The sequence below is a fragment of the Patiria miniata genome, unplaced genomic scaffold, assembly GCF_015706575.1.
Source record: "Patiria miniata isolate m_02_andy unplaced genomic scaffold, ASM1570657v1 HiC_scaffold_7, whole genome shotgun sequence".
NCBI classification, from domain to species: domain Eukaryota; kingdom Metazoa; phylum Echinodermata; class Asteroidea; order Valvatida; family Asterinidae; genus Patiria; species Patiria miniata.
This window is the reverse complement of record NW_024037074.1, coordinates 11,877,561-11,904,103: the sequence shown is the minus strand read 5'-3', so window position 1 is coordinate 11,904,103 and position 26,543 is coordinate 11,877,561. Positions and strand designations below refer to the sequence as shown.

General features: G+C 43.6%; 1 protein-coding gene and 1 non-coding gene across 4 annotated transcripts in view; both read left to right on the top strand.

Annotated features, from left to right (window-relative positions):
• Positions 1–26,543, top strand: part of LOC119746475 (sperm-associated antigen 17-like) — a 30,245-nt gene that overhangs the window by 2,153 nt on the left and 1,549 nt on the right. The window contains exons 5-36 of one of the 3 annotated variants that reach the window (XM_038223439.1): positions 106–297; positions 904–1,085; positions 1,388–1,532; positions 1,990–2,201; positions 2,696–2,833; positions 3,374–3,625; positions 3,877–4,123; positions 4,582–4,737; positions 6,329–6,576; positions 7,029–7,183; positions 7,814–8,019; positions 8,544–8,706; positions 9,295–9,511; positions 9,989–10,100; positions 10,419–10,580; positions 10,909–11,040; positions 11,904–12,092; positions 12,611–12,792; positions 13,356–13,488; positions 14,002–14,183; positions 14,940–15,084; positions 15,616–15,833; positions 16,504–16,648; positions 16,747–17,726; positions 18,210–18,421; positions 22,340–22,584; positions 22,951–23,037; positions 23,197–23,346; positions 23,715–23,876; positions 24,350–24,573; positions 24,905–25,165; positions 25,814–25,958. In XM_038223439.1, coding sequence (XP_038079367.1) covers positions 106–297; positions 904–1,085; positions 1,388–1,532; positions 1,990–2,201; positions 2,696–2,833; positions 3,374–3,625; positions 3,877–4,123; positions 4,582–4,737; positions 6,329–6,576; positions 7,029–7,183; positions 7,814–8,019; positions 8,544–8,706; positions 9,295–9,511; positions 9,989–10,100; positions 10,419–10,580; positions 10,909–11,040; positions 11,904–12,092; positions 12,611–12,792; positions 13,356–13,488; positions 14,002–14,183; positions 14,940–15,084; positions 15,616–15,833; positions 16,504–16,648; positions 16,747–17,726; positions 18,210–18,421; positions 22,340–22,584; positions 22,951–23,037; positions 23,197–23,346; positions 23,715–23,876; positions 24,350–24,573; positions 24,905–25,165; positions 25,814–25,958 — 6,579 coding nt within the window. Of the gene's footprint in view, positions 1–105; positions 298–903; positions 1,086–1,387; positions 1,533–1,989; positions 2,202–2,695; positions 2,834–3,373; positions 3,626–3,876; positions 4,124–4,581; positions 4,738–6,328; positions 6,577–7,028; positions 7,184–7,813; positions 8,020–8,543; positions 8,707–9,294; positions 9,512–9,988; positions 10,101–10,418; positions 10,581–10,908; positions 11,041–11,903; positions 12,093–12,607; positions 12,793–13,355; positions 13,489–14,001; positions 14,184–14,939; positions 15,085–15,615; positions 15,834–16,503; positions 16,649–16,746; positions 17,727–18,209; positions 18,422–22,339; positions 22,585–22,950; positions 23,038–23,196; positions 23,347–23,714; positions 23,877–24,349; positions 24,574–24,904; positions 25,166–25,813; positions 25,959–26,543 lie in introns of all 3 variants that reach the window. The other 2 variants (XM_038223438.1, XM_038223440.1) reach the window with 2 other exon arrangements.
• Trnat-ggu lies at positions 26,271–26,343 on the top strand. The gene has a single exon. It is a non-coding gene; the product is annotated as a tRNA-Thr (tRNA).

The following is a 26,543-nucleotide window of genomic DNA, read 5'->3' as shown; positions in this document are numbered from 1 at the left end:
ATGCAGTATTTTCTGCTTAGTAGCGCCATGAAATATGGCCTAGCAGAGTTACTAAGCTCTTTATAGGCTCTATTCAAGATAATTAACATGACATTTTTTTTGCAGATGATGAGCCTGATGACGGACCCCAGCACTACGTCATCATCGAGGGATTTGACCTGGCCCCCTTGCTGGCCCTCCTCAGTGACCTTGGGGTCAATGTGGACAGCATCATCAAGGTGGGCTCGGAGGACTACCAGAGATTTGAGAGACGGAAGGCGCAGGAAGAGGAGGAAGAGGAGGAGAGGCCACCTGAAGGTCAGTCAAAGGGGTCTGAGGTCGATACCAGGGTCAATTAGGGTCAGAGGTCGATGCCGGGGTTAAGTTGGATAGAGGCCGATGCTGGGGTCAATTTGGGTCAGAGGTTGATGCCGAGGTCAATTTTGGTCCGAGGTGACTGAGGTCGATGCCAGGGTCAGTTTAGGTCAAAGTTTGATGTAAGGGTCAATGTAGGTCAGAGGTCAGTGGTGGGGTCAGTGTATTGGTCAAGGGTCGGTGACAGGGTCAATTTTGGTCTGAGGTCAGTCTTGCATTCTATTGGGGTCAGAGGCTGGGTCTATGACGGGGTAAGTTTTGGAGCCAGTTGTGGGGTCAGCGGTAGAGTCAGTTTGCTGCGGAGGTGGGATCTTGGCAAGACTTGGTCAGTAGAGTCAGGACAGGGTTAGTTTGGGTCAGAATCTGGATGATGGTAGGATCAGATTGGGATCGAGTCAGTACACGGGTCTATTTGGGTCGGAATCTGGCGCTGTTGCAGTGTCAGTTGGGAAATGTGCGGGTCAGTGACAGGGTCAGTTTGAGTCAGTTCATTGGTTATAAAGTCACATTGTATTTTCACGAAATTGTGTTACTGATAATCCTCCACAGTTCTGGAAGCTGAGAAGCTCAAACGAGAGAAGGCCGTCCAGAGACTGGAGACCTTCTGGAATCAACACGAGCCCTTGCTACGCAGCGCCCCAAGGGACTCCAAGCTCCACGACCTGGCCAGGCTGACCTACACCGTCAAGGAGAAGATCATTCCAGATGACATGGAGGACAATGAGCTCAGGGTGAGTACAGTCCAAACGCTGCCTCAGTCTCTCAAATTTAAGGGGTGTCCAATCTTAGCTTCATCTCCAGTTGCATCTAAGAGCTCTAAGCCTAGGGTAAACTCCAATTTAGTGAAAGTGTTCTACTCTTCTTCCAATTAGCTTAGGGTGAGTACAGTCCAAACACTACCTCAATCTCTCAAACTTAAGCGGTTTTCAAATCGTAGCTTCACCTGAAGGTGCATCTTGAAGAGATTTAAGGCCTATGAGTTGGGGTAAACCACCAATTTAGTGCATTCTTTTCTCCTCTTGTTTACTTGCAGACGGAGTTTGGCACGGCTCTGTTCGAGGACATCGCCTGCATGATGTACGACTTGCTGGACTCTAAGCGACAGTTCCTCAACTATATGGACAACATGAAGCTCATCCAGATACCATCGGCCTCTGGACCCGCCATGCCTCCTGCTAGTAAGTCCAAGACAAGGTTGAACTAGGAAAATCACTTGACCTGGCTTCGAACCCGAGGCCTCCCTGAACCACTACCGCTCTACTTACTAGCCGCTCCACTTACTGAGCTATCTAACCCGAAACTTTAATTTGTTAAACAAGGTAAGAGTAGGATATTGATCTGATAGGGATTTGAACCCACATCCTCTAGAGCACTGTACTGGTGTACTACCAACTAAGCTATCCAGCCCTTTTTTTTCGCAGTCTCCTGGTTAGTGTTTTAGTTCTGGGACTTGGAGAGAAGACAATACCCCATTATTTGCTGTAAGTCGATATACAGCTGAAATGCTCAATGTCAAGAAAATTGGTCGGAACGGGAGTGAAAGCTCTTGAACACTGTCATGATGATTTGTCAACTGAGTTATCCTGCCCAGCGGTTTAAATAAATAAATACATACAAATATTTCCTTATTGCCAGTGTCTGAGGTGCAATCTGGAGCCTCGCTGACCACGTCAGGGGCCGGAGCCTTGGCCGCAGGGGCACCTGCAGACGCCCAGGGGTTAGGGGTGGCAGCTGAGCAGAAGCTCCTACCTCCCGAGGTGGACATGCGATACTACACCGAGCTGATGGACAGCGTGCCCCATGAGAGCGTCAGCATGCCCATCATCATGCATTGCATGCTGGAACAGGTAGGTGCAAAGCCAATCACGAGTCAATCGCGAGTCACTAGCCAGTCAATCACAAGTTAATCACAAATCAGTTCACAAGTAAGAGGAGACGAATAGTGACTAATTAGTGCCTTTGTCACAGCGTATATGAATAGCTTGTGACTTGAGTGTGAACGACTTGTTAATGACCTGTGATTGTCTTGTGATGACTTGTGATTGACTTGTGATGACTTGTGATTATCCTGTGATACCACTTGTGTTACTTGCTTGCAATCACATGTGATTATTGTGATCACTTATGGTTGACTTGCGATCACGATCACTAGGGATTGACATGTGATCGCCTGTGTTGACCCTTGTGAATGACTTCTGATCACTTGTGACTCGACTTGCGATGATATCAGATTGATGACTTGCTCATACCATTCTTGGCAGGCTTTAAAGCTTGAATATTCCAAGTACCTAATTTTTGTGAATACTACAAAATGTTCTTTCTCATTTTTACATTTGTACAGATTACTGCCACAGAGGAAGACATGCTTCCTCCTAGCGAGAAAGCCCAGACACCCAGAGATGACGGGCTGGATCCCAGCCTAGCTGCCCACATCGAGGGCATGACCTCCAAGCTGCACATGTCAGCCAAGGAGAAAGAGGTAAAGACGTCTGTACTGCAAGACAACTGTACGCAGGGATTGAGCATCCGGAATAAGAAAACTCTAAAGCCCTTTTCACACTAGACAAATCTCGGCGTTGACGCAGGGTTGAAAACATGCATCGCTTCACACTTGAAGAATTTCAACCCTGCGTCAACCCTGAGATTGATTTTGCCCTGGGTTGAACTCAACCCAGCACTAGACCAGGGTTGAGATTTTCAACCCGGGTTGAAATTCTTGCCAGGGTCAAAACAGTAGTAACTGAGCATGATAAGCTTGACTTGCATGAAACAAGTGTGAAATGATGCGGGGTTGAACGTGGGGTTGAAAAATAAAAAACTCAACCCGGGGCGGCACTGGGTTCGTCCGGGGTTGAGTTGAACCCGGGTTGAAAGGCTCTAGTGTGAAAAGGGCTCAAAGGGTCCTTGTCCCATCGAGCAAAGTGAATATGGATTCAAAATATCTACAATTTTATAGTTGCCAATCTTAAAAATTCGCATTCATTTCAAATGGACCTCAATTTTTTTTTTATCTTCAAAGGATCTTGAGAACAGCCTGAACAGTCGGTCTTCCAAGTCATCCCCCGCTACCATCAACGGGGTCAACAACACCCCTTACTTCTACCGCTGTGGGGATGACATCGCCCGGCGCTTGCACCATCTGCGCCCCTTGAACGGCTTCAACCCCTCAGAGGCCGAGCTAGCCATGATGGACTACATTCCAGTGGCTAAGTTGAGGGAGTTCCCTCGGCCCTGCCAGGCGGTGCTGAAGCAGAGGGCTGCCCGACTTCAGGTTGGTAGATAATTGATTGAGTGCTTTAGCTGCTTACATTTTAGGTTTTACTTAGCTTTTAGGGCCAATTTGCGGAGAACTGCATGGAGCCCTTACTTAGCCTATTCAGAGGTTTTTCAACTTTGAAAAGTGCATCAAAGAGATGCAGACAGCAGGCAGGCTTGTTTGTGGTAGAGTGAACTTTTCTCTACGCAGTCTCTGCTGTCGCTCATTATTGAAGCATGCCCTAACTTTCCATTCTATCGTCCCAGGAGTTGCTGCAGCATTGTGCAAGCGGCGCTGTAGACCAGGCCGAGGTAGACCACGCCTTCCGTCAGTTCGTCTTTGAGAGCCTCAAGCTGCGTGGGACGGATGCTGACGGGCAGATCCTGGCCAGCGAGACCAAGGACACAAAGGTCATCTGGGACGACCCTTACCCTCTCTTTGTCAGCAGAGGGGAGGATGACACAAAGCTGGAACAGCCGTTTGAGATTGCAGTCCCAGCGGCTGTGGCTGATGGTATGGAAGAATTGTACCTTTTTAAGGCAGTTTAAAAATTAAAAAAAAAATTAGTTGCACCATTTTTATGAAGAGACAGGTATTGCCAAGATTTAATGGAACATCCTTTCAGTCAGGTTCATCGCCCCTCAGTTAAAAATGCAGTATTCCTCAAAAAAAATTGTACAAAAAGCTTCAGGCCTTGAAGGAGAACAGCACTTTTAAATGAACAAGTTAAAATAGAGGTAAAGCGCATTCGTGTAATTGAAAATGGTGCTTAGGAAATATATGCGCTAAGCAGGAATCAGTCGGGAACCAGTCACAAGCAATATTCATTGAATGCCACTTTGGCTGGTAACCTGTTTTTGCTAAGCAAATTTCTTCTGTGCTTAGCAAATTTCTGAAAATATGAGCAGCCAAATAAGAAATGAATATGGATATATGTACAATATGAATTGTATATATGCTTTTTCTTTTAGCCAATCAAGTGTCATCTGATGAGCCCAGCTCCAAACCGGGCTCAGCCAAGAGTACACACAGCGATCAGACTGGTACAGGGATCTTGAAGAATGAACCCGCTGGGCCTAAATCACGGCAGGGGTCGGCCAGCAGCGCCAGGTCAGCTAGGAGCACAGGTACGACAAGAATCTAGATTGCTGTGGAACTACATTGTATTACATTGTGTTTATTCACTGAAGAATAAAAAAACCATGGAGGGCCTTGGTGGTTTCGGGCGCTACAGTGAGTAATAGGCAGAGCGGATTGGGGCAGTACAGTGTCTAAAGGGTTGAAGGTCTACAGAAGTAGAAAGGGAAAAAATGCTACAAATGATTGTGAAACAACGATGAATATAACGAGTTTGGAGTATTATTTTAGTAATTTATCAAGACTCAAAACACAAGGAAATCTGTCTTCGTGCCCCCGCCCACAGAAAAACCTCCTTTTTGTCTGTGACGTTATCGGCAAAATAACACAAAACTGACTGGAAACTCCAGGGTTTTGCAATTTAGGGCAAACAGGTACAAGTAGGCTGTTATATGCACAATGTACATTGATGCTTTTACCGTTTTGTGAATTCATTATGTGCGTTTCCTTTGGGTTGTTTTCCATTCATTTCTTTGGCGATATGTGTTTAAAATTCTTTAATTTTGTTCGTGTGTCTGTGGAATTGAAGGAGATTTTACCGCGCAGGAAGACACAGAAGGTATTTTGGATAACAGATTTATTCCTGATATCAGAACTTTTTGGTATATACATGCATGGATTAGTATTTTAATGGATGCATGTTGTTAGAAGTTCAGACCATCTATTGTCTGTCTGGTATGTTGTGTCGTCAACTGATTTTTAAAGTTACTGGGTCGTTTACAGTTACCCTGAAACTCAAAAGTATTGACAAACCCTATATTAGTTGTGTAGATAAGACAAAATACCCCCCATAATTAACCTGCCTGGCATGTTTTCTTTTACGAGAAGAAACAGTTAACGGTAGTTACTGTAGGTTTTCACAAAAGTATGTGGATGACAAACTTTTTAAAACTCTGCAAAGCTGTTTCCGATTTTAGTACTCTATGAAAGCATAGTATCAACACCTTATGCTCTTGTTCATGAAATCGGCAAATGGTTCTATTTAATCAACTTAGCAGACTATGGTAATGCTTCATCTTTTAATCTAAGTGCCTGCTGCACAACAACTTGTTTAGATAGCGTACAATAATTACATACATTTATGACAAGACATTGACGTATACTTATTTTAAATGTAGCATTGCATGTGTAGTAACTTTCGATGCTTGTCATCAGAAGAACAGTTTAGTATAAACTGCATGCATAAAATGTTAATGTTAAATTATTTTGAATATTTTTTTTTGGTGGGGGAGGGGGTATTTTCCACAAAGACAATGATAAATTTTGAAGAAATGTGATGCGATCAAGCTAAACGAGTCGTTTGTCCACCAAGTTCAAATTTTTTTTATAACAGATTTGAAAAGAGCACAATCTCAGTATAACTGCTTTGAAAACCGCATGCTGATACCATCTTTAGTTCAAAAATTATGGAAGTTGGAACACCAAGAGATATGCGATGAAGTGATGTGATGAAGTGGCCCTATTTTGGCCTGTATCTCCAAATGAAAATTCCTGACAAACGACTCATTTAGCTTGATCGCATCACAAATGATGAACAATTTTTTCTTTTTGGATACTAATCCACCGTTGTTTTGTTCACAGTCCACTTTGAGAAAGACGCCTCTGGCAACCCCATACTCCCCGCAGTCAAGGACCCCCAGCAATCCTCCTCCCAGCCCCCCTCGGAGAACTCCCTCTCCTTGGAGCTTCCGGGTGCTCCCAAGGGTCAGAGGTCGCGACCCGGGTCAGCCAGCAGTGCCATCGGGGTGCAGGACATTGGGGAGAAACCCGAGCGCAACCTGGACGAGTGGCGCTACGCAGAGTATCTGGAGCCTAGTGTTCTCTTACAGGTATGGAAAATATATTGATTTTGTTTTGATATCAAATTGGCTCTGTGCACATCTTACTGTCTCCCTAATATTTTACTATTTTACTAAGGAACTTTACGGTCGAAAGTTGATTATAATTATGCCTTAAATCGAGAATAGTAAAATTGAAAATTTTGGTTGGGGAACGTTTTTACTGTGTTTATGGGGGAGGGCTGATTGTGTATGGGAATCAGGCATGCAACTTTTCCTCGGATCAGCTGATTTCCTCGTTTTTGACTTCACAGTTATGCCATTCAAAATTGAAAATCACTGTACAGAGTCTGGTAAAGATTAATTGGAGTTTCCTCGTTTTTTCCTTCTTTCAAGTTGCATGCCTGGGGAATGTGTCCCTAAGGTACTGTTCTTGGTAATCATAATTATTAATTTTACTATGGATATTATTTCTGGTTCATTGAACATTTAAATCGTTTTAGGTCTTGCAAGATGCTCGTGAGGTATACCCCTACATGGACACTTACTACCACAAGAGGGATCATTCGCTCCTAGTGGTCATGCACAATCCTGTGGGTCCTGATCTCAAGAACCACGAGCCCTGGAGCGCCAAACTCCACTCCAATGTTGGATTCAGGTAAAGAGGGACAGATTGTAGGTTTACACAGACAGCAGCAGTAGTGTAGAACAAATTAACTTTGACACTTTTTACTGCTAAGCTTCAGATGTACTAATTTTTGTTTTTCATTTGAGCACTAATCATCGAGTCTGATGTCAATTCACAAGCTAGTCAAAATCAACTGTGATCCCAATATCTCAAGTCCATCAGAAGAAAACAGTCCTCGACTCGGATATCAACTTACAAGCTACTCAGATCAATTTTGAAAAAGGCATTTGGCTGTAATTGTTCATGCCCAATTAATTGTGACCGGAATTTTGTTTTATCACAAGTACGTTGACTACAAGACTGCCACTGGACAGCCCAATTAGTAGGGTGCCATTTCAACATTCAGAAGGTTGCAGTGGTGGATCTGGGAGGGGGGAAGGGGTCAGGCAGTCCACCCCCCTTGGGCTACAAAAAAATAGGATAATCACGTAGAAAAAGTACCACATGCCTGTTATCCCCCCCTTGACAGTTAAACCCCCCCCCCCCCTTGAGCAAAAGCTGCATCCAGCCCTGGGTTGCAGGTTTAAATCCCAATTCAGCAAAGTTTCTTTATAATACTGACAATTTAATTTAAACATAATGTTTGTACACATCAACTAGGAACTACATGGAGCACGTTGCCGATCATATCAAGGACTGGACGGCCGAGGAAGAAGAGAAGTACCAGGCGGAGGTACGGCGCAAGGAAGAGGAAGCCATGAGGGCAGCAGCCTCTACCCCGTCTCCGTCTGTCTCCAGGCCCTCTAGTGGCAAGAGTAGGGTCAGGTCTGGGTCACCCAAGAAGTCTCGCTCCAAGTCACCCAAAGGTCAGTCCAATCATTTGAATCAAAGCAAATCAGTTGAATCAAAGCAAATCAATTGAATCAAAGTAAATCGTTTGAATCAAAGCAAATCGTTTTGATCAAAGCAAATCATTTGTATCAAAGTCAGTCATTTAGATCAAACCAAATCGTTTTGATCAAAAGCAAATTATTTGAATCAAAGCCAATCATTTTAATCAAAGCAAATCCTTTATATCGAGTCATTTGAATTACATTTATAAACTGTTTTAATCAAGTAAACAAAAGGGAAAAATAACTAGGTTCCTCTTTTTAATCAATACGAGATTGAATTAACATATTGACTGAAGTCGGAATCGAACCTGTAACGTCAGGAGAACCATACCAGTGATCTACTGACCGAGCTATCCACGTCTATTTTGGTGTTCTTTCAAATTGTTTATATATCTGTCAATATAGACAGTCTTGATGATTTTTTGAGAGTAGTGCCTATTTTTAAAGACCAATAGGCAAGTGAAGTGAGTGTTTCAAAACTCTGATTTCTTGGGCAGGCAAACGCAGCGTAAGCCCCACCCACTCGGTGGACAACCTGGACCCCAACAGCAGCAGCTTCATGCGACCCAACTCCATGAAAGCCTGGAAGGTGGAGCAAGACAAGATACGCGAGGAAGAGGAGAAGAAACGGACGGAGAAGGAGAAGAAAGGACGACCAAGGTCAGCGAAAAAAATCTGAAAACACGAAACCTTTCTCTAGAGTATTAAGAAGTTTGGACCCGGGTTCCAATCCCACCCATGACAATTAGTTGACTTGGTTATGGCATCTGCCTGATTTCATGGATTCCCCTGAAAAATCCATTTTTGGTTTTCTTCCACCTCTGCAACCGAACATGTAAAACATTACATTCTGCTGTATGCTTCTTCAGGCTTCCCAGCCATTGTAACAGTGCAATTTTTCAGAAGCCTTGTAATTAAAATGACAAATCACCTAAAACCTATTTTTCTAGTACCATCTATTTCACTTCTCTCTTCTGAGAAAAAAAGAAAAACCAATAGCTAATCCTGCAACAGAAAGTTGTTCCAAATGAAAATCTGTGTACTGTGATCTTAAGATGATGAATCAAGAGTTTTAGTTGATTTCTAACACAACATCTCAATCCAATCTCGTATCATGAAGTCTCAGGGGATAAGCTATTTACCTTGACCAACACTTGTGATTTGACTTCCAGTTGACTTCTGATGTGACTTACGATGGCCTGTTCTACAACTTTGGGTTTTTGAAAAACTTTTTTGTTTTCTCCTAAGGTCGCGTTCCCGCTCTGGCTCCCCGAAGAAAGAGGACAAGGAGAAAAAAGACGACAAGAAGGACAAGCGGGCCGCCTCCCCGTCCAAGGAGAGCGGACGCAACAGCAAGAAGGGGACCAAGGGGGACAAGGGCGGGGCCGGAGGGGCAGGGGAGGAGGGAGAGAAGGCGGACGAGGGGGTGACAGAGGAACCCAAGGAACCAGAGAGGGAATATCCGGTAAGAAAGTGACCTCATTTCATCAAGTTGCCTGATAGTATAATTTGTGTCAGGAAATTTTTGCGACCTTCTTGCAAATTGTTCTGATTTTATGTGAACTGGGCCAAATTTCAGTGTTTAAGCAACAAACAATTTACTTACCACAGAAAATGATTGCTTAGCTAGGTTACCAATCAGAATGCCATATAATTGCAGTGGCTCATAGCTGGTTCTCAGCCGGTTAAGCAGATAAATTTGCTAAGCTGTATTTTTTTTTTTAGATAGGTATATTTTTGCTTAGAAGAGAAAGCAGTCACATTGCTGGTCCATTAAAACATATTAAAAACATATCCTGTTTTTACCAAATTAATTTCAGTGTTATGTATCATGTTTCTTTCATTTCATCCCAACTTTTAAATCAATTTTCAGGAAAATTACCCAGTTTGACCTCTCTTCAAATCCTGTCCTGACTGCTCCTTTTTCCCTTTATTGTTTCAGTTTGTTGGCTACAATGTGGGGAATGATCTGATTCATGCCAGTGGTTTTGTCACCACCCTGTTTCCTTGCGACGGAGGCCAGATACGCACTGAGAAGACAGAATTCATTGATGGTAAGACACAGTGAATATTCCCTTCCCCCTTTAAAATTAACTATTTATAAGGATATCCGTTTACGTATTCCTCTGATGCTTGTTAGAGAATAATGACCAAAAATGAAGTTCTTCTTAGAACCAAAATTGTCTCAAACAGTTAGCTAGTTAACATGGCATATCTGCAAACTTCAAAGCTGCAAATCATAAAGTCTCAAATCACATTAAAAAGTTTTCCCTAAAATTTGTCTTCGAAAATAAATTTGGAAAAAAGTGGAAAGTTTTTGTCCTTTACCATGCCGTTATAACTTGGGCGTATTTTCTTATTTTTCCAAAAAGGCCCATCTTTTGTGAAGACCTCCGTTCTGAAGGACGGCCACGTCTTTGTCATCCACCTGCTGAATCCGCGGCCAATCAGCGAAGACGAGCTGACAGCCAAGACCAGCCCGGAGGAGGGGGTGGTTGAAAAAGCCGAGCATGAGACACAGGAGAAGGACGAAGGTAAGCTTAGCACGGGAACAATTAGCTTAGCAAAATGACGGTTACCGGCTAAAAAGTCATATGACGCATATCGGTGCCGACTGGTTTACTACTATTTTTGGTAAAAGCAACAGTGTCTGCTAAGCAGCTCTATGAAAGGTTACCAGCCAGAATCTCATAAGACCTACACTACGCCTGACTGGTACTCTGCCAATTTTTCGCTAAGTACGTTAATTTGGTATAAGCAGTATTTCTGCTCGCCCGCATCTTTAAATATTTATAAGCAATATTTGTGCTCGGATGTTATATTTGGAATGGCATTTTTATATAAAGACCTACCCCTCTTCAGCCCCCGTTGCCAAGGAAGCCAGCCTTCTTCAAGATTTAATGGACGAGGACGGTGCCGATAGTCTAGCCAGTGAGGCCATATCGGTCAAGTCTGGGTCGATAAGCGGCTCGCAGTACGCCGACTCGCGCGATGGTCAGTGGCGTGTGTGTGTGACCCAAACTTCTAAACACTGATTGCAGTTGCTTTGGCACTACTTCTGTTTCCTTTAAAGGAGTGACATCATGTAACTTCTTAAACTTCTCAAAAGGCTTTTTTTCTGGAAAAGAAAATAACCACTTGCACTTTAATGCACTCTGTGTGTGTTTCATGATACCAACACAATTTGGAATGCAAAATTAATAATGCTTTTGTAACAAAGTGCTATGCGTAGCTCCATACAGTAGTAATCTATAAGTATAAATGTGCAACTTTTAATTTTTATTCAAAATCCTCTTGGAATGACGAACAATGCATTGGTTACAACAGGTTTGCTTTCCAGGCTGAACAATTTTTTGAGGAGGCGACAAATCTTTCTTGCTTAGAGATAAATGTCTGGTGTTGGATGTCTGTCAATCGCTGTGGCCTACTAACTTTGTGAAGTCTGATGCTATGATGCTAACAGTTCAAAATTATTTTAAAAATTGTTTTAAGTGCAGTGTTTATAATGTAGCAATGGCATTTTGTTTAATTTAATGCGAAGGGAAGTTACTTTGAAAAAAAATGTCGGAAGAGTTTTGTTCAGGTTTTCGGGGAAGGGGGTCTATCCTTGTTTCTGGATCTATTCTATTGCCATGGAAATGCTCTTCAATAGTTTTTTTCTCAACAGTATGTCAAAAAATGATTTATTCTCTAAAGGAGTTCTAAAAAAGTGACCCAAATTAAACAAAGAAAATTACTCTTTTGACACTTGATTAATTCACACTTTTGCATTTCTGAAGTCTCTGGAATGTTTTTTTTTTTAATAGTCAAGATGAGCTGAACTTGTTGTTGATAATTTCTTATTATCATCTGTGTAGGAGACTCCCCAACCAAGGGTGTAGGCCAGATGCAACGGGACGCCCCATTGGATGACAGTAAAGCCCCTGAACCAGCAGAGGAGAAGCCTAAACCAATCAGCAGCTTCGGTTCATTCACGGCCACCCTCAGCGACGGCATGGTGTTTGCACTGAGCAACTACGGCAGCAAAGGAACTCCTTTTGGAGCCGGTAAAAATTAACCATTTTCAAAATTTACTTTTGTTTTTAGTTTTAAAATTTGAGCCGAGCTTTCAAAATATGTACACAGAGCTACAGTTAGGTCGTTAGAAATTGGTCCCAAATTGGAGATATCAACAATTTTCTTGCTTGCAAAAAACCTCGAACATAAAAAAAAATGTTTTCAGATTTAGTGTTGAATCTGGTTTGATTTCGTAATAACAACATTTTGAAACAAGTTAGTGTACACAGTGATTCAACTCTTAAGAGTAAGGTGAGTGGATATATCGCCTGAAAATGGCACCCTCTTCAGATAGTGAGCTCATATATTGGGTTACCCTTCATGGTGCACTTGCTTTAATTTCCTGTAAATAAGACGAGCAATACCATATTCAGCTTAAAAAAATAAAGTCAAGTATTTCACAGGGCAGGGTTTAACAAAGATAGTTTCATACCAAAATCGAAAACCAGACCGCCATGTTTTATAAAGGAAATTTCTTTGCATTGCGTTTTTTTTTCTTTCTTAGAAGAGCCCAAGCAAGAGGTTGAGATCTACGTGCCCCCGCCCACCAGCCCGTCCCCGCCTCCTACTATCTCCTCCCCTAAAGGCACTCGGGCGGGGTCAGGGAAGAAGGGGAAGAAGCAGCAACAGCAGCAGCAACAGGAGGCAGAGAAACAGGCGCAGCTGCAGCTGGAGCAACAGCAGAGAGAGGTAATCATAAGTCAAGTCATAAGGCAATCACAAATCAATCGTAAGTCAAGTCATAAGGTAATCACAAGTCAATCGCAAGTCAGTTACAAATCAATCATAAGTCATTGACAAGTCCATTATAAGTCGGTCACAAGCAGTCATAAGGCATATCACAAGTCAGTCAGAAGTCGATCACAAGTCAATCACAAGTCAATCATATGCCAGTCTTAAGTCAATCACAAGTCATATCATAAGTCAGTCACAAGTGAAGTCACAAGTCCACACAAGTTTTCACAAGCCTTCACAAGTCAGGTGAAAAGTAAATTTCAAGTCAGTCATAAGTTAATCACTAGTCAATCACAAGTCAATCACAACTCAATCATAAGCCAATCACAAGTCAATCACAAGCCAATCACAAGTCACAAGTCACAAGCATGACAAGGCAATTAAACTACATTGAGGTTAGCTCAAATTTTCTGCAAACCGTAAAGTTGTGTGCATGGAGAAGTTATCATTATGCTTTAATAATCCTCTTCTAAGAGTTTCACCTTTATAAAGATTTTCTTTGGAAACTTTTCTATCAGGAGGAAGAGAGGAAGAGGGCGATGGAGCAAGCCATGAAGAAATCCAAGGAGCCTGAGGAGCCTCCCTTCCAGCAGCTCTTTGTCTCCTGCCCAGACGGCCTGCATGTCAACTACCTCCTGGAGAAAGATGCCGGTAAGCGAGTTTGATGGCTCCACTAAGCACCGAAAAGTTTTGCTTAGCAAAAATAGGTTACCGACCAAATCCTTTGTTATGTATATTACATGTGACCGGTCCTCAGCTGATTTCTGCTTAGCGCATAAATTTGCTAAGCAATATTTCTGCTAAGCAGATCTGTGAATTTGGGTCCTCTCGGCTAAGTTTCACGGAGAAGAAAATACAGCTTATCATATTTTTGTGCTTAGGCAAAGTCAGCCGAAAAGAAGTTAAGCCTAAGGACCCAATGTCGTAGAGCTAGTAAGCACATCATATTTGCTAAGCTCAAAATATTATTTGCTTCAGAGCCAAAACAGGTTTACCAACTCATGTCATGTCATCGGCAGATTGTGTCTTCAAGGTTTTTCTGAATTGCATGCTTACTTCCAAAGTTAAGAATTTCGTAGCGTTTATTCAAGTTTGAGATCTCACATTGATTGATTCATTACAAGATGAGTGAATATTCTCCTCCCTTTTTCTCTACTGTCCCAGGGGTCGTGATGTCCGATCCCGGGTCTGCAGGCCTTCTGTTGGTCAGGCAGAGCTACCCCTACAAGACATCTGGCAAGCAGGAGTGCGAGTCTGCCCGCCAGGTACCGGCCATGCAGGAGAAGTCGCGACTCATCACCAGCGACGGCAGCGTCATCAAGATGATGAAAGATGGAACCGTCCAGGTAAGTAGAGAAACTATAAGGGATAAGGCTGCATTCTGATTATTTGGCTATGACTTACAATAACACATGCCTATGGAAGAGCCGCAGCCACTTCTCATAGACACGTGTGTTTACTGAAAGTCGTAGCCGCATAATTCAGATGCGGCTGAACTTAGTAAAGGACCAGGGCCCAATTTTCACGGCATTGCTAAGCACTAAAATTTGCTTAGCACAAAAGAAGTCTGGCTTATAAAAGCAGGTTATCAGCCAAAACTCAATGTGATTTTCATGCTAAGCAAACAATAACTGAATACTAATCACGAGCAATATGCATCACGTGGAGCTTTGGCTGATAACCTGCTTTTATAAGCCAGACTTGTTTTGTGCTAAGCAAATTTTTGTGCTTAGCAATGCCGTGAAATTGGCCCCAGGGGTCAATTTCATGTCACTGCTAAGCACAGAAATTTGCTAAGCATAAAAAATATTTGCTTAGCAGAAACGGGTTACCAGCTAAAATGCCATGCAGAGTAAACGGCTGAGTTTTGCTTAGCGCATACATTTTTGCTTAAATTTTAACAAATTACACAAAGTACACTTGACCAATTTCCATCTTGTGCACAAGTCTATGACATCTTTGTGTCATCTCTCTCAGTTAGTTTTGGGGTACTTGTGAATTAAGTCCATCGTTAGCATGACATTTCTGTTGATAGTTAATAGTAGCTCTTTGAAATCAGCCCCACGTGAATCTCGTTTGTCTAATTTTCACATCAACCTCAGGTGTTGTTTGCGGACGGTGCAGTCAGCATCAGCCAGGGCCCCTCCTCAGGCCAATCCTTCAGCCCCGCCCACAGCAGAGACCCTTCCCCTCAGCGTGGAGGTAGCGCCATCAGTACCCAGGTATCTGAGGCTGCAACCAAGAAAGGTAGGCCTATATTGCCTCTCCATTGCCACAAAAACAAAAATAGCAAGTTAAAAAGGCGGAAGACAATATTTTTATGTATACAAAATTATGGATTCAGAATTTTGAAACTGTGACAATCATTATATATTTCCTTTTTAGAAATTGTAAAAAATAAAATTAAGTTTGTTGCTGACATTTTTTAAAGTTAATTTTTCGACCTGGAATATTTTGTATGAACTTAACTTTTTAAAAGTACATATCTCCAAAGAACATACTCCAAATTGAATACTTTATTCTTGAAAATTTTTCGTCTCCAAAAAAAAAATTGAACTCCAAAATAGATATTAATTTTTTTTTTTTACAATCTCTTCTGTCTAACACAAAAAGGCAAACAGTATTTTTGTACAAATGTCTCCCATTGACCAAAATTAAGTAGAAAATATAAATTCTTGTGACCTTGCATGGATTGACTTGTATAGACTTGACTTCAAGCCTGCCAAAATTTGGTGTAGGTTCTGAATCCACACTTATTTGTTTGTTTGTTTTTTATAGGGTCTGTCCGTGGAGCACCCAGCAAGTCCGGCACGGCCATGGGTGGGGAGAAACCTGAGGATCTTCAGGACGTCAGCGCTACGGAAGACCCTGGTGTCATCAGTGAATGGGTGACTACTGCTAAGGACGGAGTTCGTATTGGCACCAGGGCCGACGGCAGCATGTATGAGCTGAAAGCATGTATGATGTACTCGGCCACGGATCCTATGACTTACGAGGTGAGTAACAGCAGTTGTGTTGGCTCTGTGATCAAGCAGAAGTATAGTACGAGTCAATCACAAGTCAAACTCAAGTTTATGTCCAGATCACAAGTCCATCAGAAATTAATCCCAAGTCATATCAAAAGTCCATCAGAAGTCAATCACAAGGTAATCACAAGTCAATCACAACCTCTCAGATGTCAGATCGCAAGCTAATCACAAGTCCCAGATGTCAGATCACAAGCCAATCACAATTCAATCACAAGTCAATAACAAGTCCATCACAAGTCAATCACAAGTCCATCACAGGTCAATAACAATTCAATCACAGTTCAATCACAAGTCCATCACATGTCAATCACAAGTCCATCACAAGTCAATCACAAGTCAATCAAGAGTCCATTAGAATTAATCACAAGTCAATCACAAGTCCATCACAGGTCAATCACAAGTCAATCACAAGTCAATCAAGAGTCCATTAGAATTAATCACAGGTCAATCTCAAATCTATCAGAAGTCAGTTCACAGTTTGTGTGGACAGCCAGTCACTTGACAAAAGACAAAATGACGTTCCACTTTTCCATTTCAAAACATTGGTCCTACATACTGGCATGTGTCCCGTGCACTAGCTCCCATAAGTTGTCCACATAGTACCACCTGCCAATTTCAATTTTTTAACTGGTAACAGGTGATGAACACCAGGGAAGACCGTGTGGTAATCTTGCTGCGTCCAGACGGAAGCCGTATCGTAGACCACAATGAGGGAACACGGATTACTACCTACTACAACAGGGTGGAACTAGCCGCCGATCACGAAGAACACGCTGAGACAGGTAATGGTGGCTGAAACTTTCAACTTTGACCTTTTTTGAATTTTTCTGTTATTGCTGAGTCTGTGAATTATCAATTTTTTGTTTTAATATTCTAATAGGTGAGGAACCGACGCCCAGATTCAAGCTTGTCAGGCACTACAAGGTTGAGTGCCCCGGCTACGCTACTGTCATCTTCAACAGTGAGGATAGTCTGGCGACCACCATCTTCGGCAGCGGAACGGAGATCATCAGCATTCCAAACGGCTCCTACGAGGTGCTCCATCAGGAGGGCGGTCGCGTGACTGTCAAGAGCGACGGGATGGTGGAATACATCCCGGGTGTCGAGGGGCGTGAACCCAAGACCTACGTCATGAGACACCAGAATCCGATTGTCTTTGAGACGGACGATCCTGTCGGGAATCGCTTCACTGTCCGCTCAACGGGAGAAACAGAGGTCAAGAAGGCGTCGACGTGCGACGAGGATAAAGTCGAGATGGGCGTGGTCCAGGAGTGCCATCAACACCTGCCGCGGTTCTTCGTGATCAACGAGGACGGAAGCGGCGTGGAGCTTCTCCGGGGTGAAGACATCGAGGGGTACCTAGAGAGAGCTAACTTGGACCCCAATACTGCCATCTTGTGGGACCCGCTCGCCGACCATCCAGACGTGAACGGCATCACGGTAATGCGACCTTACACCACGAGTCCCAGCAAGGTGTGGTTGATGTCCCTGGACGAGCCCAACATTGTCCCGCCCAATCTGCGTTCCCGAGACTTCGCCAAGTTCCCCGCTCGGGAGCTCAAGCACCCAGGCCCTAAATTTGGCACCAACGTCGGGAAGGGGCTGGCTGTCGGCTCGCGCACCTCCAAGCCGCGAGCTCTTCCAATCCCGAAATGCCCCAGTGAGTTAGAAATCCGTCAGTTTGTTGAGTACAAGCCCATCAGCGAGGAGCTGAGGCAGAAGATGAGGGCGGGGCTTGAGGCTTATGCTAATGAGATGCAAATTAAGGATCAGCAGTGGGCGGAGCAAGAACTGAAGGAGCCAAGAGATGAAGCAGAGAGGGTCAAAGCAGGAGAGCTCTTGGCAAGCATCTTAGCACAGGTAAAAAAATTGTGCCATGTCCTCATTCTAACTCTAGATTCCTTTATACCAAAATATCTTCGCACTAAAACATTTTTGACATAAGAAAGTGAGTCAACAATGCTTAAAAGTCTCAAACAATGTTTGTCATTTTTTTACCAATCTAAAAAAAGTTTGTCACTGTTTGGATTTTATTTGGTCTCTGACTTTTGATAGTTTGTATTGTTTCGGGTTGATGTAAAATTAAGCGTTTATCCATCACAAACGTGCTATAAGCACGGTACTTGCTGTGTAAGAGCTAGTGGGAAAAGTTACAAGCTACTAAGGTGAGACTCGAACCCACAACCTCCTGGTTACAAGTTCACATGTCTTAACCACTCAACCTCGGACCCTGTTGGCATTGGATGGCTGTTTCAAATCTGACACGGCGTATACAGAATCGTAGCTTTACTTCAGTGAAGATTGAAACCTAATATTAAAATATCTTGTTACCATTGACTTTAGGATGAGCGAGATTTGGTGGCCCAGACCGATGCGGCAACAGACACTGTCCCTCAAGAAGTGACGAAAACCGCCGCATCTGCCACCAAACCCAGAGCTGTGACGAGCAGTGATGAAGCCAAGGCCCTGTATGAGAAGGCAACTGCCCCAGCCCCACTACCTCCACAGCCCAAGCCCAAGAATAAATATGTGCAGGAGGATTGGGACAAAGTTAGGTATGACATTTCTCCCTGATTTTGAACCCTACCTGTACCACCCCAAGCTGCCCTGTATGTTACTCCCTGCACTGCCAAAACCTGCCCTGGTACTCTATGGTCTTATGAATTCATGTAAGGTATGAGATCCCTTACCGCCCGGTTCCCAGACGGTCTGGGCTAAGCCTCGCCCACTCCGAGAAAGGGATTGGGACTCCTCTCCAAAGTGGGCGAGCTCGGATTAAGAGAACGAAGTACAAGTCTGACTGGTGGGCCCTCTCCTGAACCTAACAAAAGAAGCAATTTGCAAGGCGATAATCCTCACTGCTGGGTAACAAAGACCCGGCAAATCAAAGGGCGCGCCGCCGGTAATCCCTCCCGTGGACTGCTATTGTTGTTGACCCATTGCCCTCGCAGGCCTATTGAAAAGCTTGAGTGATCAGTGAACATGGGTTTCAATTAGTTACGTGGTACGTTTTTCTCCCCTTAAATGTATACAAATGTATATGGACTTGCACCGATGAATCCCTGAATCTGACTTTTAAAGCAAACGGGTTTGGTATTTTGTTCAGTATTAAGATCAGAATTCCCCAGTTTGTTCTATTTACGTGCATTAATTAATTTTTTTCGTTCAACAGATAGTCCAAAGGCAGGAAAGGGAAAGAGGTATATCGATGATGAACAATAATAAAGACGGAGAGCTTTCAACCTTTGATTTTCTTTTCGTCTTTTCGTTTTATTGTTGTTATTACCATTACCTTTATTATTTTCCCTTGATCTATTCTGATGGTGGTGTGAACATTTCTTCGTGATGATGATAAAAGCCACCGAAGATCATTAATTACACAGAAAACTTTTTGTAAAAAAAGCATAAAAAAATAAACAACTGTATCCGTAATCTAGTGATTAAAGCACACTATTGATTTGAGTAGACGAAGACTGAACATTAATAAAAGCTTTCCGGTTAGCCCAATATCCAAATACATATATAGACGTTATTTAAATGCGCAATTCAAACAACAACTGATCAGTTCGCTTCCAGGGTTGGGGGGCACAATGTGAACAGATTAAATGTCACTTTTAAGTTGAAGACCTCTCTTTGATTTCCCTCCTCGCTCTCTTGCAGCCATCATTCAACATCTCAACCGTCTTGCACTTGTGGTCGGTGTACCACTCATTAAAGTCTGGGAACTGAAGCTTGGCTTGGCCAAATGTGCTGTGGAGAATCTCGCTATCGATTCGTGGTATTTTGCACTTCTTGTTGTTTTCGTCACGGGAGTTCCCGGTGATATTTTGCTTTGCAAGTGTGTCCTTCGGGATCTCCCTTTTCATGAGGTTCAGACAAAGCAGCCTGGCGCTCTCTACCTCCGAAGCGGTGCGCTTCCTCATCTGTACGTCGCGGAGAATAATCTTGTAGTCGGAGACCTGGCGTATCATGTTGTGATTCCCGCCCAGAAGGTACGTGCCCGGCTCTGGACCCGCGATTAACTTGGACTGGATATTGCGGGATGACACTGGTGTTCCGGTATAGGATGCGGTTGGGTGATGATCTTCAGATGGAGTGTCTGTAGAGGGTGGGTCAGATGTGGTCGCCTGTATTGGAGTGGTGGGCGGGTGCGAACTAGGCGTGCCAGAAACAATCTCGGGTGTAATTTTCATGGCGATGTATTTCACCGCATCTGTCAGCTTCTCTTGCTTGCGGATTGTAGATGCTAAAAAGGGTTGTCAGGCATGGAAAACTGATGATGTAGCCTAGCCTACATGTATTTTGTACAGGCCTACATGTAAAATCGCGTGGACCAATATATCATCAAGGCACATATTTCTTTATTCTCCTCTCACACAGAACTATGAATTGCAATCAAATAACAAATTTAGGGAATTCAATGAGACCCTTTCACAACATTGTTTTCTTTGGAAATATGTAAAAAAACATATTTTTTTTAGCATTCTGGTACACTTGCAATGGCTCCGGGTCAGGGCCTAAATGATCATCGACGGCACGGTTGTAAAGTCTGTTTACTAATTCCCATTACATTCGCCAATGAACCAGTCATGCCATCAAGGTAAACGCAAATGTGACGTTTAATACATGGCTATCTTTTATACTCTGAAGTCACAGGTTTTCTGCGTGTTTGCAATCACGATGACTGTTGTCAGAACGCTGAAGTTAATGCGCTCGCTGCGACATTAGAGTTTCGTTTATCACAAAGTATAGTGAAAGGGTATCAGACTATTATGTTTACAGCGTGTATCACACTTTCTGTCTGACACCCAATCCCGCGTTGCAACAAAGCAGTATACGTCATGGGCTGTTCCTTCGGTTAGATATCCCCCGCTGCGCTGTATGTATTCGATATTAAGACATGAGGGAGACCGTTCAACGAATGACAAAGAAGGTTTGCTCTGCGCTCACTTGACGCCAGTGCAGCATGAATTTAGGTTGTATGAAGTACGGACTCATTGGGGGTATTGCGCATGCCCTTGCATAGACAATTAGGAGATGGACCGGTCACGTGAGAGGGTTTAACCAATAAAAGGGGAAAAGAGTCCGATTTTCATACGAGTCCGATTTTCGTATGACACCGGGTCCCGTACACGGACGACGGGCGGGAACGTGGTCCATGTAGTAGTCATTCACAAGTTGCTTTCACAGCTCAGTGGTTTGATTAAAGAATGTGCGTGTTCACGTACAATTTTGCAATGTCTTATCTTGCATATTTTCTAGATAGAAATTAGAATAGCTAGAAAAAAATATTCCAACTATTAATTGAAATGAGTCTCAGGGTGAACAAAAAATGTACACATAAAAATCTGGTTTCAGGATTTAAAGTGAGTGAAGTTTTTGCGTCAACAGAAAAACTTAAACCTTAAAACAAAGGGGGAAAATAATACGTTGTACGTCAAGCAATCAGTAAAACCCATATAGGCCTACATTTACACGTGTTCATGCAAAGAAAATACTGCCATTCTATACTCTATAGCAAAGAAAATGCTGCAGATAATCATAGCCAGGGCAAACCATAGTTGGCCAGGCGCTGTAATCATCGAACAATAACCACTAATCCGTTGATAGCGACCAAGAGAGCCACTCCAGTCAACCAAGCTCACGCTTGAATAACCGAGCGTTCATACCGATCGGGAGCTACAGAGTGGGTCACTCCCACCTGCTTCTCGAGCGTCACGCTTGAATAAAAGAGTGCCCAGTATTCATACCGATCGGGGCTACCGAGTGGGCCACTTCATACCGATCGGGGGTCAAGCCCGCCAGCTTCTATTCTCAAACGGGTATCAGACTTTTCTGTTTAAAATGCGTATGCATTAACGTGAATAAGGGGCAAGTGCGGTGTTGTAGTCTAAAATTCAACAACATCACATCATTACCACACGCAAAACAATTCATGTTCGTCATATGGGGAATACTTTATTTCAATTAATACAGAATGAGGTATTTCGTACATTTGATCAATTCCGAGAATATAGATATCGAACATCGTATTTCGAAAAGTTCAAAGAAAAAAAATCACACGTTGATCATCTAGCTTTTAACCATTGTTCATATATAGAACTTTGCAAACTAGGCAGTTTTATCAAGTTTATTTGTCAAATGATTTCATGCAAACATAAAATACTTGCATTCTATGAAGATAGAAAAGAATAAAATTCCACACCAACCCAACCTGAGTTGGGCGCTGTAATCCTCGAACAATAACCACTAATCCGTTGATAACAGCTATTGTTGTGACCCAGAGGGCCACTCCAGCAGGCAACCGAGTGTCACGCTTGAGTAACCGGGCGGGTACAGTGTTCGAAGCGGGCGGCAGCTTACTGGGCGGGCCGAGCTCGCCCGGTACTCGAACGGTCCCATTCCGGATCTCATACCTAATACAATGTTATACAAATGCTAATGGGTTTAGTTTGCATGAATTTATTCCGTAGGAGAGACCTAGCCGAGGAGCAGAACCTACGCAAGGCCCTGCGCAACCACGAGGTCCCGCCCTACTTCCAGTCCGAGTGGGGAGAGAGTTTCCTCGTGACCCAAGCCGCAGCGGCCGGCAGCAAGGGTCCAGACATGGACGGACTGACCAAAGACCTGGCCGAGGCTACGAGGCAAGGTGACGGTCAGGGGACGTCCTTCAGTCTGCCTAGTACGCCGTCCGAATCGCCGGCCAGTCAGCAGCAAGGTAAAGGGCAGAACATTACTGAAACCAACTCCAAGATCACACAGTTTTACATCTTAGAAGAAGAAGGGCCAAATTGAATCCAATTTGCTGGGTGCACTAGAGGGGTTATTGAAGTTCAAATTTGCTAGCCATATGTTGTGTCCCTGGGCAAGCCACTGAACAATATTACTAGAGTCGACTTGTGGAACATGCAGTTTACTACCTTAGAACAAGGAGGGCCAAATCAATCATTTCGTACCAAGGAAACGGTGAAGAAGAATACCATTATTTCACTACAGTTTTAATGCAAGGATATAAGCAAAAACAATCTGCTTTATGGCCCATATTTTATTTCAAGGTATTTTTCTTGATTTTTGTCCCCTGCAGCTGCCCCAGATTCTTCCCGACAGAGTGAGCCGTCGGAGAGTGCATCCCCTCAGAAACAACCCTCTCCAGTCAACCCAACCATCAATGGTATGCTAGTCTACCCTTTGTGGTTGCAAAAAATAAACGAGTGAAGAAAATATTTAAAGGATGTCAGTTGTGTTTATAATTTCCAATTTATGTCACTGTCAAAATTTTTGACAAAGTTTAAAAGTAACAAATTATTAATAAGCCCCTTTCATTTTCTAGTTCCCATAACGTCATCCAGTCCTGCCGACGTCCGTCCAACCAACCCCACACCCGCCCATGCCGGGGGTCAGGGCACGCCCACCCCTCTGCGTCCAAACAACCCGACGCCGGCCCATGCCTCACAGCAGCAGGGACCCACAGCAAGGCCAGGTCAGTGCTGTTAAGATAAGTTTCTCTCCCTGAGACACCCTCAGAATTTGGATTGAGTCATTTTAGAGTCATGAAAAAGTTGAAATGACAGCTTTCTCACAATTCCTCACAAGTCAGTCACAAGACAATCACAAGTCAATCAAAAGTCAGTCACATGACAATCACAAGTCAGTCACAAGACAATCACAAGTCAATCACAAACAATCACAAGTCAATCACAAGTCAATCACAAGTCAGTCACAAATCAATCACAAGTCAATCACAAACAATCACAAGTCAATCACAAGTCAGTCACAAGTCAGTCACAAGTCAATCACAAGTCAATCACAATTGAATTAAAAAAGATATATTTTCGTCAACCATTTCAGGCAATCCCACGCCCGGAGGATCCAACGACAACAACGCCAATTCCCAGAATGCCATGCTGCCCAGTGAGACGCCCTCAAGCTACGCGTCGTTCCCCAACCATCCGTCCACCATTCCAGAGCACGCGGAGGAAGGGGCATACACCGACCGCTCCGGCTACACTGGTGAGTTGAAAGACCATTATCTCTGCTGGTTATTCATTTAAGTTAAAAAGTAAAGTCTGTCACGAGGCAATGTGACCCATCAGGCTGGCGTTTATCTCTGGTTTCAGTAGCATGAAACGACTGAGAATAGTTCCTTTCCCCCCTGGACAGGATGTTAGTCCATTGCAGGCTACTCCCCAGCTAATGCCGGTACCCATTTATACTCCTGGGTGGAGAGATCAAGTGGGGGTGAAGTGGCTTGCCCAAGGACACAGCATATGGCAAGTGACTGGCCAGAGAATTGTAAATATTCCCCTAAGAAGTCAAAGCCCTAATTTTGTCCTGGAAAAAACCATGAAATTTCATTTTTAGATTTCTGTGAGAACCCTGAAAGCTAGAAGACCTTGGAAGATCGAACACCAGCATGGTAATCCAGAGGTCCGATGTTCGAATCTCACTTTGGTCAAATGTTCTGTGTCCCAACTGATTTACAGACAGGAACAGCGTCAACCAGCAAGAAGGCCGGCGTTCCTCAAGCCAGGCCAACGGAGACGGCATGGCAGGTGCGGACGGGGACGACGGTATCCCATCAGCCAACAGCGACCTGATCCTGACCAAGAGCCTGCTGGTAGACGTCAACGGGGAACCGAGGAAGGAGAGCGTGCGGCTGCCGGCGGCCATCTTGGGACAGAAGCCCGGCATGGTGCCCAACGAACATGTGAGTTGGCAAAACGTTTATCTATTAAAAAGCTTTCTATAAGCACAGAAAAAAAAACTTGCTTATAAGACATTCTTGCCTTATAGCATGATCGTATACGATCAAATTGCTAAGCGTGGAAACATTTTGCTAAGCAAAATCCGGTTACCAGCCAAAATGCTGTATGATGTATATTGCCTGTGACTGGTTCTCCGCTGGTTTTTTTTTTTGCTTTACGAGTAAATCTGCTTAGCAGTATATTTTGTGTAGCAATTCCATCTGATTGATATCCCAGGTGTGCGGCAATTTTGTTTTCTCAATCTTGTGTTTCTGGTCATTTTTTTCCCAACAGTTCCAAGTTTTGGAGGATCCCGTGCGACGCAAGGTCTACACCTCCTCCATCGCAGGAGCGGAGGCCAAAGGCATCGCCCCGCTCTCCAAGATGCGAGGGTTCGAGGTGGTCCCCGGCGAGGTCCACTTTGGCACCCTGCGGGAAGGCTGCACCTACGCCTTCAGCGTCAACCTCAAGAATTGTGGGATTGATACGTGCAGGTACAAGGTGAAGCAGCCGCCACCGGCCACGGGACTTCAGGTTGTCTACACTCCGGGACCCGTGAGTACTTTCCCATATTTGTATTGTCATATTGGCCTTTCATGGTTTCTAATTTTGATCATGCCATAATTTTTAAAGGTATGTCAAATTACAAGAGGACAAACTCACTCTATGAAGTGTAGCCTGATTTTGCCTATGGCCGTCTGTGCCCAATCCTATGGAAAACTCAGATATTGTAATGGAACGTTTGGAAATCATGATTTGTATTCCCTTCCATGCATTGAAGATAGCTAGCTAGACTGCACAAGTATTGTTAGTTAGCAACATGTTTTGGCCAGCTTTTCTGACGTTTACAAATGCTTAAGAGCTCCGCGCCAAATGGAAATATACGAAAAAAAAATTATGTCAGTCAATCCCAGATTATATACTTTCCCAGCCCTGCCCCGCCCCAAAGCGCGCTAATGGCACTCCATCAAGTTTGCAAGTTACAGGTTTACTTTTCACAAGAGATGGGCGTTGCATCTGTGATTTTCTCCTCTCATTAAATAAAATGCACCAGAGGTTATTTCAAATCCCAGCAAACTGGACCAGTGGTCCCAAACAGAATTTTCCAAATGGAAACTGAATAGAATTGTGAATCTTCCAAAATTCTTGAATTCTATATTCCAACGTATTTGTCTTTTTCTGTGTTGATCCCCACGTTACCAGGTTTCAGCAGGCATGAAGGCCGTTCTAGAGCTCCAGCTCTACGCCATAGCCGTCGGAGTGACCGGGGATAGCGGGCAAGGATCCATCGGGCATCACGTTGAGATCATCACCGAGATGGAACAACTATTCCTACCAGTCACTGCAAATATCCTTATCTTGACTTTATTCTATAAGTATTTTGTCTTTCTTTTTCCATCTTTTGGACCTGCAAGGGAAGTTGTCTCCTTGGTGGTGGAGGGGGGGGGCTATACTTTGCACACATCTAGTGGGCAAAATTTCAAAAAAGATTGTGCTATTTTTTAAGCCGATTTGTTGCATTGACAGGATTGATTTTTTATTAAGATTGAAACCAGCGGCATCGCTTGATCCCTGGTTACATGGCATATACAGGTTTATGGCTTCTGACTAGCGCCCCTTGAACAGAGACTTTGACAACAATTAGGAACTGCCAACATAGGGCTGGATAGCTCAGTTGGTAGAGCACTGGAACGGTAATCCGGAGGTTGCTGGTTCAAACCCCGCTCCAGTCAATTTCTTTGTTTACCTTTACAATTAAAATTCAATTTCCATGGCAGTGACACTCCATTTGGCTTGTAATGTTCTTTAAAGGCTAGAGCAAATCTCATAGGGCAGGACAAGTTTAAAAATTTGGTCACAAAGGTTTTTCGGCTGAAGTTTTTCTTCAGAGGTTTCTGAGTGCAGACATGGATTAGAATCACTAAAAAGAAGA